Consider the following 16,491-nt stretch of genomic DNA (forward strand, 5'->3'; position numbering starts at 1 on the left):
AAAGCTGCAAAGCTGAGGGGTTGCCACAGTGGGACATGTTTGAACTTGGAAATGTGTTTGCTCCGATATGCATGTCGTTGACTGCGAGAAGCAAATTAGACCGACTCATGTTTCCTGCAGCTCTCGGGGTGTGGGTTTGGCTCGGGCCTGCCTGGCTCAAGCATTGTTCAAACATGAAACTTGTGGTTATGTAGTTTCAGATGCCAAGTTGCTAAGTGCCTGAAAACAATAATAATACTTTGATAACACCGTTCTCTTTGCTCTCATCCATCACGGCATCTGTCACCCGTCTCGCCCCACCGCTTCGCTCCACCCGGGAATCTCGCAGCTATGAAGGTGAGACCGCGTTCAGATTTCTGGCAAATGTGCAGCTCAGCTATTAAACGCTTCATTAACCATCAAAGATCCTCTGGTCCAACATCTCAACTACATCGTTTTTCACAATCAGCGTATAAACACGTATATTTATATATATATATATTTAAAGATTTCTTGTGATAATAGTTATTATTTATTTTTATAATCTGTACAGTTATATTTTCATGAGGTCTAGCTGGCCCAGATTATTATTATCGCTTCATAAATTTGTTGGGTGCTGAGCATGTCGGGGAGGGAATGGGAGGAAACTTAAACATGAACATTCACATTTATGTCAATATATGTATTACATAATACATATATGCATTATATATGTATATATGTATTATGTATATTTATGTCCATTTAGACGTATGTCTGTAGTTTGAGGGAGATTTCAGTGATTTCAGTTTGGAGCGCTGAACAGTGATGAGTGTGAGTTTGCACTGCTGGTTTTATGGTGTTTATGCTGGACTGTAAATCTAAAGAAAACTGTTACTGTAACAGCAGGCGGGCAGTGAAAGCGAGCTGTGCCACGCAGACAGCCTGGGCTCAGCAGGCAGCAGCAGCACGTTGGCCTCCTCCGTCATAGAGGTGGAGTCCGAGCGAGGCGGCGCCAGTTTGAAGCCTCAGCTACGACCGAACAAGGAGGAGGTAACTTTATCTTGTGCTAGCACTCGTCAGCACTGCAGCCTCAGAGGATGTATCTGCGTTAGTGCTGACCTGATGTCAGGATGGATGGATGGATGGATGGATGGATGAGTGAGTAGATGGATGGATGGATGGATGGATGGATGGATGGATGGATGGATGAGTAGACGGATGGATGGATGGATGGATGGATGGATGGATGAGTGAGTAGACGGATGGATGGATGGATGGATGAGTGAGTAGACGGATGGATGGATGGATGGATGAGTGAGTAGACGGATGGATGGATGGATGGATGAGTGAGTAGACGGATGGATGGATGGATGGATGGATGGATGAGTGAGTAGATGGATGGATGGATGGATGGATGAGTGAGTAGACGGATGGATGGATGGATGGATGAGTGAGTAGACGAATGGATGGATGGATGGATGGATGGATGGATGGATGGATGGATGGATGAGTGAGTAGACGGATGGATGGATGGATGAGTGAGTAGACGGATGGATGGATGGATGGATGGATGGATGAGTGAGTAGACGGATGGATGGATGGATGGATGGATGGATGAGTGAGTAGACGGATGGATGGATGGATGAATGAGTAGATGGATGGATGGATGGATGGATGGATGAGTGAGTAGACGGATGGATGGATGGATGAGTGAGTAGACGGATGGATGGATGGATGAGTGAGTAGACGGATGGATGGATGGATGGATGGATGGATGGATGAGTGAGTAGACGGATGGATGGATGGATGGATGGATGGATGAGTGAGTAGACGGATGGATGGATGGATGAATGAGTAGATGGATGGATGGATGGATGAGTGAGTAGACGGATGGATGGATGGATGGATGGATGGATGGATGAGTGAGTAGACGAATGGATGGATGGATGGATGGATGGATGGATGAATGAGTAGACGGATGGATGGATGGATGGATGGATGGATGGATGGATGGATGGATGAATGAGTAGACGGATGGATGGATGGATGAATGAGTAGACGGATGGATGGATGGATGAATGAGTAGACGGATGGATGGATGGATGAGTGAGTAGACGGATGGATGGATGGATGGATGGATGAGTAGACGGATGGATGGATGAATGAGTAGACGGATGGATGGATGAATGAGTAGACGGATGGATGGATGAATGAGTAGACGGATGGATGGATGGATGAGTGAGTAGACGGATGGATGGATGGATGGATGAGTAGACGGATGGATGGATGGATGGATGGATGAATGAGTAGACGGATGGATGGATGGATGGATGGATGAGTAGACGGATGGATGGATGGATGAATGAGTGAGTAGACGGATGGATGGATGGATGGATGAGTGAGTAGACGGATGGATGGATGGATGGATGGATGGATGGATGAGTGAGTGAGTAGACGGATGGATGGATGGATGGATGGATGAGTGAGTGAGTAGACGGATGGATGGATGGATGAGTGAGTGAGTAGACGGATGGATGGATGGATGGATGGATGAGTGAGTAGACGGATGGATGGATGGATGGATGGATGAGTGAGTGAGTAGACGGATGGATGGATGGATGGATGGATGGATGGATGAGTGAGTGAGTAGACGGATGGATGGATGGATGAGTGAGTGAGTAGACGGATGGATGGATGGATGAGTGAGTGAGTAGACGGATGGATGGATGGATGGATGGATGGATGGATGGATGGATGAGTGAGTAGACGGATGGATGGATGGATGGATGAGTGAGTAGACGGATGGATGGATGGATGGATGGATGGATGGATGGATGGATGGATGAGTGAGTGAGTAGACGGATGGATGGATGGATGGATGGATGGATGGATGGATGGATGGATGGATGAGTGAGTAGACGGATGGATGGATGGATGGATGGATGGATGAGTGAGTGAGTAGATGGATGGATGGATGGATGGATGGATGAGTGAGTAGACGGATGGATGGATGGATGGATGGATGAGTGAGTAGACGGATGGATGGATGGATGGATGGATGAGTGAGTAGATGGATGGATGGATGGATGGATGGATGGATGGATGGATGGATGGATGAGTGAGTAGATGGATGGATGGATGGATGGATGAGTGAGTAGACAGATGGATGGATGGAAACTTACATCGGCTCAGGAGCCCTGAGCTGAGCCAATTCCCACTGCAATCCCACAACAGTAATATAATAAAATGTATTTAATCAAACTTGTGCACAGATAGTAGGTTTGAAAACAGGACTGTATCAAACACTCATAGCATCCTTTTAATGGTGTCTTTTCATTTTTGTTTAAATGAGGAGAAGGAGGAGGAAGAGGAGCTGACCCCCTTCAGTCCTCCTCCCACTCTGTCCATCACAGAGGAGATCCTGGAGTTCATCAACCAGAGTAGAGCCAGAGAGGGGCTCGCTGCCATCCACACTCACATGACGGTTAGAAAACAGAACACCCACCATAACTTGACATGTGGTCAACCACGTTTGAGGACACGAGTCTGAGTCAGCCTCAAGTGGACTATATTTTTCTTTCTAGCGATACTTGTTTAGATTCATGAAACTGTCACACCATGTTGCGATGTCATTGATTATTCACTGATTTACTGAAGACCAACCTTTGTGAAACCTCACGTATAAAGAGGTCAAATCCTGGGTTTTGACATCTGAACATTGTGGCTTAAAATCTTATCACATGACAAACTGCATGTTTATCAGGAAAGAGCCTTAAGATAGACCATCCATTACCAAAGACCTCAAGCAAACAACTCCTTTACTACACATGTTCTTGTTCAAGGTTTTATTAATTTAACAAAACAAACCAAATTCAGGCAGATATTTGAACAAATTCCAGTGATTTCCCTCTTTTTCTTTAAACTATTCACTAAACTGTTAAGTAACACACCGGTGGGTGTCCATATCCCACCAGCTACATTAGCACATGCTAGGATTCATATGACTGTAAGTTTCTTCTTACTTTTTTTCCCCGGTACAGATCAAGGATGAGCCCAAAGAGCCTCTATCCAACCAGACCAACTTCACCTGCCCGCTGCCCCCAGTCACCTCCAGCCAAGAACAAACACACACAATGCCACAGGAACAGGAAAGAGCAGAGATTGAGGATGACATCGTCCAAAGTCAGACTGGAGAAAATGAGACAACAGAAAGTGAAATCCAAGAAATTCAAGTTGCAGAAAGTCAGGTGGAAAAGGGAGAAGAAGTGCTTGGAGAAGTACAAGAAAATGATAAAGAGAAGACGAAAACGAGTGAAAACGAGGATAGACACAAGATCGTTCCACCCCAAACACTAGACCTTCATCGATTCGTCTCAGAAGAGGAGGAAAGCAAAAACAAAGTCATACCGATAGAAGAAGAAGAGTCCACAACTTCCTCCTCAAATCTAGGAGCCCCTAACCAGCCCAACAAGAGATATCACCCGCCTACAAGAGGTTCCCACCTCACCAAGAGAGATAAGAAGATCATTGAAAAGATAAGAAGTTACTATGAGGCAGCAGCTGAGGCTGAAGAGGGCGAGGAAGAGGATGAAGAGCTTGCTGAAGAAGTAGGGTCAAAAAGGAGAAACAGTTTCTCACAAATTCCCTCTGGCTTGGTAAAGGAGACCATGTCACGCTTTGATGTCGGTGGTCACCAAGGGGAGTCAGAAAGTGGACTGTCCAAGTTCGAAGAACCAGAAAGAGATACTGATAGGGAGCACCTTTCTTCCTCTGGTCCAGTTTCTTCCCCATTTCCAGTACTAGCAGATGCAAAGAGTGATGGACAGGCTGATAAACCAATGAGCTCTTTGGATTTTCGAGAAGAGGACCGAGTCAAGTCTTCATCCTCTGCTGCGAGTAACGACGAAGAGACTCCAAATCCGGTAAATTTGCAATCAAACCAAAGCAGGCCTATTGGAGAAGAAACAAAGATTCAGGATCAAAATGAGAATGTTTGCAAAGGATCGTTGGTGGAAAGACGGGAGGAGAAGGTGGAAGGAGAGTCCAGAGATCAAACAACCATGCCTGGTGCTGGAAACCAAGCTATTACAAATGGGCATGAAGCTAACCCACCAGGCTCAACAGAGGCTAATGGAAGCCATGAAGAAACCTCTACACCTGTGAATACGTGCGAAAAACCTGAGACAAAAACCCAGAACATCTGGACTAGAACCAGAAGCAGAGACCAAGCAAAGGCCATTGGGAACCTCGAGGACCTTCCCAGTCAGATAAAAGTGGGTCGATGGTCTCGCCACTCCAGGATTGTCACTGCTAACCGAGCCCTGTTCGAGACCATGGGATCGGATGTGGCTGGTATCGGGTTATTCGAGGCGAACCCCGTGGTAGACCCTGTGCTGATAGAAAACTCAGAGCGTATTCTAAGCAAGGTCCAAACACTGGCTCGAATGTACAGCGCCAAAGCCAGCACCATGAAGGTCCCCCTGCATCAAAAACGCTCCAATAGTGGACGGAACCAATCGGTGGTTTCTGCTAGTCTGTCTGGACCCGCAAGCCCGAGCCAAAGTAGAAGTCAGATACAGGCTGAAGCTCAAGTTACAGCTGAGCACCAAAAACAATATGAAACAGAAACCGGTCAGTCAGAGTCGAGATGTGCAACCCAAACTTACTCCATGGTCAAAGTTCAAACCCAAAACGTAACACAAAGGCGGCAATGTCAGATTCAAGCTGAAGACCAGAACCAGACTCAAACCATGAGCTGGAAGACCAAAGAGATCCAGGAAGAGAGGACAGTAAAGACAGCAGAGAGCCTCACACCAGGTAAGCTGCCTTTTCTAAGACTTCCTCTAAGATGCTGTGACTTTGGGTTCTTTAAAGAGAGTCCAGGACCAAATTATTGTGTTAACATAAGATAAGATCTCTCTTTTTTGTCAGTGCTCATCCCACGTCGGCATTATGCACAACACAAACAACACAACACGGTAACTTAATAAATACAAAAAATGAAAAAATAAAAAGAATGAGTGTATGTGTAACACTCTATCCACGGTCTCAGAGGAAGTCTCTGATCCAGCTGCAGGTGGTAGAAGGAAGTCCGATATCCAGCAGTTTCACTATTAGTCTGTCTGTGGATTATCAAATTAAAAGCAGCGCTAAAGTCAAGAAAGAGCAGCCTGGCGTAACGGCCCTGTTGTTCCAGGTGAGAGATGGTGGTGTGCTGAACTCCCTGCCATACCTGTCCTGAGTTGTTGTTGCTGAAGTGGTCTTAAATCCTCCTCTTGTACGCTGCCTTCTCTGTTGCCTCTTTTCAGCTCAGATCTGGCTGCACTGTACTGCGTACCATCACCGGATCTGAAAGCGGCGTCACGTTGCTTCAGCAGGACCTGGGCCTCTTTAGTCATCCAGGGTTTCTGGTTGCAATACACCCGGAGACGTTTGTCCACAGTGACACTGTTGGTACAGAAGTTAATATATGAGAGCACTGATGCTGTGTGCTCTTCGAGGTCCTGGTGTTCAAACACCGTCCAGTCCTGCAGCTGATGTGATGCACCTTCTGGCCAGGTTTTCTTTGTGGCTGGGGGGCTCTCCTCCTAACGTGTATGCAGGGATCAGCAGTATTGAACTGTGGTCTAACAAACCTCGATGTGGTACATGTTGCTGTAGGCTTTATCCAGTGTGTTTTGCTGCAGCCAAGTCTCTGTGAGCAGTGTAATGCTGCTGTCCCATACACACCTGTTGATTCGTCTGTTTTGTTGGACAGGAAAATACTTGGAAGCAGTGGCTTAATTGTTTGTTTCATGTTTGGTTCATACTCTATATTTCATTGTTTTTCCCAGATGTCCAGGAGGCTGCGATGGAGCCAGTTGAACCTCAGTCGTTTGGTCATGTGTTTGTCAAAGAACAGATGACCACCCAGCAGACGAATGGAATTAGCCTCTCCAGGCCGAGAGACTTCATCTCTGCTTTGAGCAGAGAAAGAGACTCTGGTGTAGGCCGTACTCTGAGTGAAACTTCCCAGACCTCCACCACACCTCAAGAAAATCCAGCCCCTTTGTTAAGCAACCAATCATCCAGTCTGACCCAGGTGAACAGCTATGAGCACAGGTACACCTCACCTGGAGCATCCTCATCTTCTACAACAACCATTCAGCATCTCAGGACACAAGCTGGAGACTGGAGCTCCAGTTTGTGCTGCCCTGCCAGTAACAAGGACCCCTCCAGGGATGACCCCCTGAATGAGAACAGGGATGTGCATCCAGATGTGTGAGTACTTTACTAATTAAGTAAAAATGAAAGGACTATAACAATAAAGGATTGAGTACAAAAAATGAGTTGAGTTGATGATAAATTATGGTTAATCATATACATACATGAATAAACATTAGTCAGTACCATGGTAAATGACCAAATGTTTATAAATGATGGAAGGCAGAAGGAGTGAAGCTCAGATCCGACAGAAACCACAAGCGTGACATGAAATGGTCTTTCTAGCATTTTATAGGCTCACCACAGTGCACATTGAAATGAGTGAGATTAGCTAAATTTGGTTTGCAGTTCAGAGCAGCAGCAGCAGATTCATTCCCACTACTTTTCTCCTTGTGGTTGCCTGCAGGCCGGAGCAGCAGAGTGGTCGGCACCATGCTTATTCAGCCAGAGAGTCTGGAGAAATCATCACCCAACCCGCTCCCTCGGAGCCACCTCTGTGTGCTGAGCACTGCAGAAAAGTGACCAAAGATGGAGATAACCAAGACAAAGACAAGCAGGACGCAGCAGCTGAACAATGTATACAAGCTAGAGTAGAACACAGCTTCACAGATAACAAGGATACGCTGAGCAAAGACGTGAATGTTTACGCAGCGCCTGAATTCAGTGTTTGCACAGGAAATGCAAATGCAGACGCGTCTTCAGGAAAGTGCAACAGCTCTGCAAGACCTCACCCAGGGCTGAGCAGAGAGCAGAGAGAAACAGAGGAGGGCAGCACTGTGCTGCGAAACCAGCGTCCGCAGAAGACATCAGCAGAGGAACTCTCCAGCGATGAGGGTTCAGCAGGGCGCTTTGGTGAATGGAGACCCTTAGGAGAGCTTCCTGCTCAGCCTTCCCAGAGTCTTCCCTTACTCACAGCCTCTGGCTCTTCACACGCAAGCTGCCACGCACTCACAGAAACCCCAGGGCATCACAGTTTAAGAGAAAATGAACCACGTCCATCAAATCCCGCTCAGCTGCAGTCTGAAGACCATCTCCCAACATTCACCAGCCAAAGGCCGCTCGACCTGCTGACGACGCTGGGCGGACGGGCTTCATCTGATCCCCCGAATGTCAATAGCATGCCTGAAGGTGACCACAGGTGTGTATGGACCTGATAACTGACAAGCAAAAGTGCAGAAAACCCAGAATCTGTGCAAGCTCACACTGCTCTGACAGCTCCCAAAGGTTGTGACTGGCAGTTAGTCAAGAGCTGAATTAAGGCCCAGTATGAGATAAGAAGGGTATTTCTGAAGTGTGAATCATGCACAGTTAAATAACTAAAAGCATGCAGCAGGAAATGAGCAGAATAACTGCACTTTAGAGATTTCGTGAGCAATTGGAAGAGATTTAACAAAGTAATAATGATAATCTGATGAAGGTGGCCAATAAGGGGAACCTGGTCTGTGTGTATGAACTCGAACCCCTAATAAACCAGCAAGCCCAGCCCATGCTTTTCAGTTTAACATATTTTGATCTGCTTCTTTTTTCTTCTTTTATATAAGAAATGAAATGTGGCTGTATTAACACGAAGGTGAAATTCAAGCCAGGACACGTTTTCATTAAAGCGTATGCCTCGAGGTTCTCTTGCTCTTGTAATCTTTGGCACTTTATTTCAAGCCAGACTAAATTTTATCTGGCTTCTGATCAGTAGAAGAATTTGCCTTCAGCCACATAATTTACCTTTGTTTGTCACATTACAACTTTCTGTTACCACTAAAACGTTTTATACAGTACTTTGTACAGTTCTAAAGAACTTGAAAGTCAATGTTTAGTATGATCAGAGATGGGCAGTAACGTGTAATCCGATTACTTTTTTCAAGTAACGAGTAAAGTAAGGGATTACTATTGCAAAAACGGTAATTAGATTACTGTTACTTTCCCGTAGGAGCGCTGCGTTACTGCGTTACTAAAACCGTGATTTTTTGTGAGAATGTCTCATGACAGTGACGTAAGCGAGTGCGCCGTTAGTGACAACAGCTGTGTGCAGATCAACAATGGATCACATATCGAGTGCAGAGAGAGTATGAGCGTGCAGCGTTTAAAGCGTGGAAGTACTGACCTTACTTTGAGTTTGATTCCATAAAAAGTGACAAAAACATTAGTGTCCGCTGTGCGTGGGAAGAAAACTTCTTTTTACAGCGAAAAAACCCTAAACTTCCAACAAGCACCGAGTAGCTACGACGTAATGGGAAACTCACAGAGAAACTCGTGGATTCTTCCACTGACCGCAGCACACCTGCACCAGGGTAAACCTCCGCCTACCCCACTCCTGCTTTACAGGTGAAAATAGAGCAACAGGACCGCTGAGTCTTTGACTTTATTTATTTTCTGCTGTGTTTTACTTGCATCTATTTGAAAGACTGAGTGTAAACACACAAAATATTTAATTTTATGAGCTGGAATGTGCAGAAAATAGGTTTAAATGTTAAACTAATTTCTTCCAGTCAGAGAATGTTGCATATAATTAAATGTTTGTTTGATGCATAAAGTTAAAAGATTAAAACTAATAAAACAAGTTTTAAAAGGAGACTTTTCCATTTGATTACATTTTGTATGATGATTATGCAGAAAAAGTAGGATTGGGCTGAAAGATCTATCACTTTATCACCTCTTCAGGTTGTAAATCATGTTTTTAAAAAGTAACTAAGTAACTAAGTAATTAATTACTTTTGAAAATAAGTAATCAGTAAAGTAACTGGATTACTTTTTTGGAGAAGTAATCAATAATTAGTTACTGATTACTTTTTCAAGTAACTTGACCAACACTGAGTATGACCACCTTAATTCTCCGTGTTTCTTAAGGAATCTTCAGGAATACTTCTCTGGGCTTCTTGAAGGACGTTCAAAGCTCCTCTTTGGATGTTTCTGCCTTTTTGCTGATCTCTGTCAGGATGATCTCTCACTGCTTCAGTGATTTTGAGGTCTGGGCTCTTCTTTTTCAAATTTCACATATGGATCCATTGCTCCATCAGACCTGATTTTCAGTCCAGTTCTTGTGTCGTTTTCATGCCTCAGCCTTTGCACCACGTTTCTCTTCATTATCAACGGCCTTCTGGCAGACGTCCTTCCACTGAGAGCGTTTCTGACGAAGTTTCGGTGAAGGATGAAAATTTCTTCCTCTTTCTTATGGACGTCGTTTCAGACACTGTAGATCAAACCTATTCTTTTGTCCTTCACTTGTCCATTTTCCTCTGATTTTTAAGAACACGCTGCACGCCATGCTGAAATACTCTCAGCTAACAGCTGATCAGTTTGTACTGATCAATAGTATTTCATATCAAACTATCTTTATTGTTATTTTTGACATTTTTCATGGATTCATCTCAGGAAATGGGAACAAATGATGTGTTTCTGTGACTGGCTGCTGGCAACAAGGAGCCTAAAGATGCAATTAAAACTGCTTCTTTTCTAAGTTGTCTCTTATATGTAGAGACAACACTGGGTCATCGCTTTTTATGCTTGGTCAAAGTTCAGTGGCTTAACAAGGGGGAAAAAAATTCGTCTGGCAGAAGTAAGATCGTACCAGTCAAAATAGGAGGGAAAAAATCTAGATTTTAAGGAAAGAAACTCTCCCTAAATTGTGGTCAGTCAGAATAGTTTAACTCTCTTAAACTGTAGCTAAAGCCGCAGTGAAAGTAGAACATTGACATTATAGAGTACTGATAAGAAAGTTAGCTGACGGGGATCCGTCCGGCCCAGGAGCCGCTGCCAGTCGCCTCTGAGGCCTTTCCCAAACCAGAGCTTCAGTTCACGCTCACATCATCTGCCATTATTTACCAGAAACGCTGTCAAACCTAAATGAGGATGTGGTCCCAACTAGTGAACGTTCCTTACATTGAGCTTAAAGTGCCATTTTTGGCCCTTCTGCTGTAGTGTTAGCTGGGCTTTTATCACTTGGAAAGACGAGAGTCACAATGCCCCTGTCAGAGAAGCTTCTTTAAGTATAACTGCAGTGATTTTTTTATTTAATTCGATAAACTAGATGTTTTTAAATCTGTGCTTCTCTGTAACTTACAGGGACCCAAAAGAGCCAGGATGCCCGACCAAACTTCCGATCTTCAAGACTCAGGAGGAGAGAACTACCCAGGCTATTACCACGCCTGACCAGGGCACCTCTGCACCCTCAGCCTTCCAACCCAGCCTGAGACACCGCTCTCCTTCTCCTCATAGAGCTCCTCCTACCTCCTCAGTACGAGCACCACCTTGCTCCTCACCATTCAGGCTTATTCCAGCTTCTTCTCCGACTCCTGTATGCCCAAACAACATCTCCAAGGCTCTTTCCAGCTTATCTCCGACTCCCCCTTTAACCAGGAAAGCCCCGTCTACCCCCTCTCCTGCATCTTCCTCATCATCTGTAAGAGGCCCTCCTCCCTCCCCTACATCATCCTCTACCCTTCGCTCTCCCACATGCTCCTCCCCCATCACCTCTTCCTCCACATTTACCAAATCCTTAGCTGCCTCCTGCATCAGTCAGTCTATCAGTCAGAGTATGGCAAAAGACAACACTGCCCGCAACAGCGTGAATCAAAGTCCCTCCTTACCTTCCTCTCACTTACGACGGCGTTCCCCTTCTCCCAAACCTCCTTCCAGCACACCTGCTTGTGCTCAGTTAGGATGTTCCAAGGATGGGTACCACCATCCAAGATGCCCACCGTCCACTCTCCGGACCTCTTGCACTTCTCCGTCCCTCATGCCATCTTCTCCTCCCTCTCTTTCCCAACGCTCTCCAAGTCCATCCCATTACCAGCCGGCCTACGCTTCATCCTCTTCACCACGTCCCTCATTCCTTCACAGCAAAACTGGTTCTTCACAGAACTCAAACAACAACAACAATCACAGCACAGCAATCAGTCAAGTGAGCTGCAGCTTGAGCAGTGCTCTCAGTAACGGAGGTTGGTTGGTAAGTCCACAGAAGGAGACATTCTCTAATGGGACCAGTAAAGCCGCGGTAAAGCAACAATCCCAAGATTCTCTCTGGTCAGGATCACACAACCGTGTAGCCCGGCCTTTCTCCGCATCCGAACCCAACTCACGAGTTCAGTCCCCATCTCCCTCTCCAGCTTCATTCATTCACCTCTGCTCTCCACCTCCACAGCACAATTTCTCCTCCCCCATGGCAAATAAACCGCCCCATCCCCGGAGCTCAAGGGTAGGAAGTGCAAGTTCCCATAACCCATTAGGTCTAACTTTGGAGCTACCCATCACCTCTTCCATGAGTTCTTCTTCATGTCCGAGCCCGCGGATCCTCTCCCCACCTCCTATCGGTGTGTCAGTGAATGTTTGGGCAAACAATGTTGCGACACCTCAGCCTAGAAACGCTAGATATGTTTCCTCCTCTGCCTCTCCTTCTCTTTCATCAACATTGGCGTCTTTCCCAACTTCTTCTTCGTCCTCCTTTGTCCCACAGAGTGGTTTCAAAGGATCTTTCCCTTCTGGACCCTGCCCTACCACCTCCCTAAGCCTCCGCAGGTCTTTCTCCTCCAGCCTGGCCGACAGACCTTCCAGCCCAGCCCGGCTCAACGCTGCTGCCCAGCGACGTTCCTGGGCAGACAGCAGCCGAAGGTCCCTAGGTTTCAGTGGAAATGCCCATCCTTCTTTTGACCAACACGAGTCCTGTCCGGTCAGTCCAAGGAGTGGATGGTCCTCTTACAGCAGCTCACCCGCATGCCTCAGCCCTGAAAATGGGCTTCAGTCCCCACCCTCATCCAGCAAGTTTTCCCCAGGGAACGTCACCGGGGGTGGGCAGCATTTTACCAGCGTGCCCTGGCCAGATGTGCGAGAGCTTTCAAACAAATACAATGGAACGGATATCCCGGATACAGGCGATACTTGCACCATCAGTGCCTCGTCTCCTCCCCCTGTGTCCTCCACCGCTTCATCAGACAGGCAGATAGACTGGGAAGATCCCGAGTTACAGGAGGGAAACTGTCGGAGCCAGCTGATCTGCGCCTACCTTAGCCGACCCTCCAGTGAGCAAAACCTCACCTCCTCAAGTCTGACTCTGTCCACCTCAGGAATGACCTCTCCTCCACCTGCCCCCTACCAACACCACCAATTCCACATCAAACCACCGCCTCAGGTTCAAATCTATACCACAGCACCTCCTGTGTCCCCAGTCTCTTCTCCCCTGCCCTCAAGAGCATCACCACTACCCAAACAGGGCAACCACAAGGCCAGTTATGCCACCACAGTCAACCTACAAATTGCTGGAAGTGGCAGAATAACCTCCTTCAGCACGGCCCAAGTTAGCCTAACCCAAACCCTGCAGGGTGGAGCAGGAGCTGGAGTAGCAGCACAGGGGCAGATGGTGAGGAGAGTAAGCATCAACAGACTCTCACAGCTTCCTTCAGCTCTTCCTCAGAACTGTAACAGGATATAAAGCAGTGAGACTAGTCTTTCATTCATGGAGCCAGAAGGGAAAATATGTGCAAAGAACACAGCGGACGTGGTTTTGTTTCTCACAAATGGTCCCGCCCTCACCTCGCCGTGTAAGATAGATGTTTTATATGTGCAGTCTTCACATGTCGCAACAAACAAAACAAGTTTTTCACTGTCTGTTATAAAAGATGGACGTAGCCACAGTGACGTCACAGGTTGGTTACGAAACAGGAAGTGGTGAGCGAGGGGTGGGCCTGAAACAGCCCTCAGTCAAAACGTTAACCCACCACGAAGCACTGTCATCTTTATCCTCCTTTCCTGACTCTGATGGGACCAAAATTTCCACAACTCATAACTGAAGGTTCATCAGGAAATTGAGCCCATTGTTTATACGGGCCTCGCGTTTTTATCTGACTCTGAATGCATGCTGACGGAAGTGTTTGCAGAAAGGTCAGAATATGGCGCAGAAGAAAGGACTTTGTAAGTAACACTGTTCCTATGTGATCTCCCCGTCCACAGCTGGATGTGATGGATTATGACCAGCTAAAGGTTGGAAGATTGCTTTGATCAGTTCTGGACTACCTGTGGATGCGTTTGAGACTTTTTTTTGGAAAAGACTTTCAAACTTTTAGCATTTATTGAGCTGGACTACATCCCAACCCTGCAAACAGATGTTTTGAAGGTCCAACTATGCTGTATCCAATCATGTGTATTATTTTTGTGATCTTTTCTCTTTTTTTAAATATATATATATTGTGTTGGACAAACATCCATATGCGGCAGTGTGAGGCCAGTGTGAGGCCAGTGTTAAAACTTGTTAACTGTGGTTAATGATCCATCTCTTTTTTTAATCCTTTTTCCTTCTTTTTTATCTTATTGTTTATTTATGAAGTTAGTCTTATTTTCTTTGGCACTTAATATCCTTAAAGTAATTTTGGTATTTTTGCACAGTGTCTTCAGCTCTTGGGTGCATGCATGAGTGTGTGTATGCGTGTGTACGTTTGACATGACGTGTCTGGTAAAGTTTTACTTTTAACTTCAGACCAAGCTGATATCTGTGTTTTTGCTGAACTTGGTACTCACTCTGCTGATACCAGCGCCGTCCAGAAACCTCCTCCGGAAAACTCGTGAACTCCAGAGGTTGCCAAGATGGATACTGGAGCATTAGCAGACTTGGGTCACTCCTCAGTTTGGACACATATTTTCACTGAGATTTTTTTTCACTACACTTTTATTTATATAATCCCAAGACACGAAAACAGTTGCTTCAAACTGCTTCATATTGTAGGGTAAAAACCATACAGTATTATAAAGAAAGCCTAACAATCAGACAACCCCATATGAGTAGCAGTCGGAAGTCCTAAAAACTCACTGAAAAGCCTTCAGCTGATCCAAAATGCTGCAGCAAGAGTCCTGACAGGGACTAGAAAGAGAGAGCAGATTTCTCCTGTTTTGGCTTCCTGTTAAATCCAGAATTCAAAATCCTGCTCCTCACATACAAGGTCTTAAATAATCAGGCCCCATCTTATCTTAATGACCTTGTAGTACCATATCAGCCTATTAGAGCACTTCGCTCTCACACTGCAGGCCTACTTGTTGTTCCTAGAGTATTTAAAAGTAGAATGGGAGGCAGAGCCTTCAGTTTTCAGGCCCCTCTTCTGTGGAACCAGCTTCCAGTTTGGATTCAGGAGACAGACGCTATCTCTACTTTCAAGATTAGGCTTCAAACTTTCCTTTTTGCTAAAGCATATAGTTAGGGCTGGACCAGGTGACCCTGAATCCTCCCTTAGTTATGCTGCAATAGACGTAGGCTGCCGGGGGATTCCCATGATGCATTGAGTTTTTCCTTTCCAGTCACCTTTCTCACTCACTATGTGTTAACAGACCTCTCTGCATTGAATCACACTTTTTCTCTGTATGTATTATTGTAGGGTCTACCTTACAATATAAAGCACCTCGAGGCCACTGTTGCTGTGATTTGGTGTCATATGACTAAAATTTAATCTTTTAACAGGAAGAAACATCCAGCAAAACCAGGCTCAGGGAGGCACGGCCAGCAGCCTACATCCGCATATCTAAGGGAGAATTAAAATTTTCCTCCTGTTAAAGCAAAACACACTGTTCGAGTTTTGCAGCTTAGTCAATACTTCAAAGAACAGGCAGGAAAGAAATATGATTGCTATCTCAAAATCGTCCATAGCAACAGTGTGAAAGACTTTAAGGCCACTGAACGACCCACAAGCATCTCGTGTTGTTAGGTAAAATGTGTATTGCTGGAATCATTCACACTGATTTCTGCATCAAAAGCCTCTTTGTGAGAGCTCGACTGTTGCTAGCAGATCTCCTACAGATTGCGTGGAAGACACCGACTCATCTGCAGAAACTCGCCGAGCTGGAGTTGAACTTTAAAACGTGCCTTACCTCTAAAACCAACACTTTTCTAATGGCAGATATTCTCCACTTCCAGTTTTTGTGTCACACACAGTTTCATTACCAGTTGGCAAATGTTTGCAGACAGGTTGGCATCCTCCTTGTCACCTACTTGCAACTGACGCAACTTGCAATAGCAAAAGGGGGTTTTGGTGTGGCTCAATTTCACGATACCAGCTGCCAGCAACCGCCCACAGCCACCTGCCAGCTGGTCAGAGAACACAAAGCCTTAGCTGATGTACTTCCCTGGTGATGCTTGGAGTTGAAGGTTTTTTCTTTTACAGTTACATTATTGTATCTTGAAAGATTGGTTATTAAAAGAATCAAAAATATGAAACTAATGCATGTTTAAAAACATAATAAAACGCTGAATGAGTTGTGAGGTTTCTGCAGGGCACTGGTGGCAATCTGCAGGGACCAGAATCTTACTGGTAACAGGTAAAAAAGGGAACTTCAACTAAATCTTCTTCCAGTAAACCT

At 45.6% G+C, this 16,491-nt stretch overlaps 1 protein-coding gene across 1 annotated transcript; it reads left to right on the forward strand.

Annotated features, from left to right (window-relative positions):
• Positions 1-249: 249 nt before the first annotated feature.
• Positions 250-14,622, forward strand: LOC147315262 (uncharacterized). The gene is made up of 7 exons (XM_086262541.1): positions 250-336; positions 865-1,011; positions 3,314-3,445; positions 4,002-5,778; positions 6,795-7,221; positions 7,571-8,302; positions 11,221-14,622. Exons 1-7 carry the CDS (start codon positions 331-333, stop codon positions 13,580-13,582), a joined length of 5,583 nt encoding a protein of 1,860 aa, XP_086118667.1. The 5' UTR covers positions 250-330; the 3' UTR covers positions 13,583-14,622.
• Positions 14,623-16,491: the final 1,869 nt, after the last annotated feature.

The sequence above is a fragment of the Aulonocara sp. 'chitande type north' Nkhata Bay genome, linkage group LG14 (assembly GCF_057382095.1).
Source record: "Aulonocara sp. 'chitande type north' Nkhata Bay isolate Kocher_YH1m ecotype deep benthic linkage group LG14, A_spYH_male_GT1.1, whole genome shotgun sequence".
Taxonomy (NCBI): domain Eukaryota; kingdom Metazoa; phylum Chordata; class Actinopteri; order Cichliformes; family Cichlidae; genus Aulonocara; species Aulonocara sp. 'chitande type north' Nkhata Bay.

What these genes read in the sequence shown, in the direction of transcription:
- LOC147315262 (XM_086262541.1), top strand. An exon ending in TACGACCGAACAAGGAGGAG is followed by an intron (nt 1,012 to 3,313) that starts GTAACTTTATCT and finishes TGTTTAAATGAG; the next exon opens with GAGAAGGAGGAGGAAGAGGA. An exon ending in AGCAGAGAGCCTCACACCAG is followed by an intron (nt 5,779 to 6,794) that starts GTAAGCTGCCTT and finishes TGTTTTTCCCAG; the next exon opens with ATGTCCAGGAGGCTGCGATG.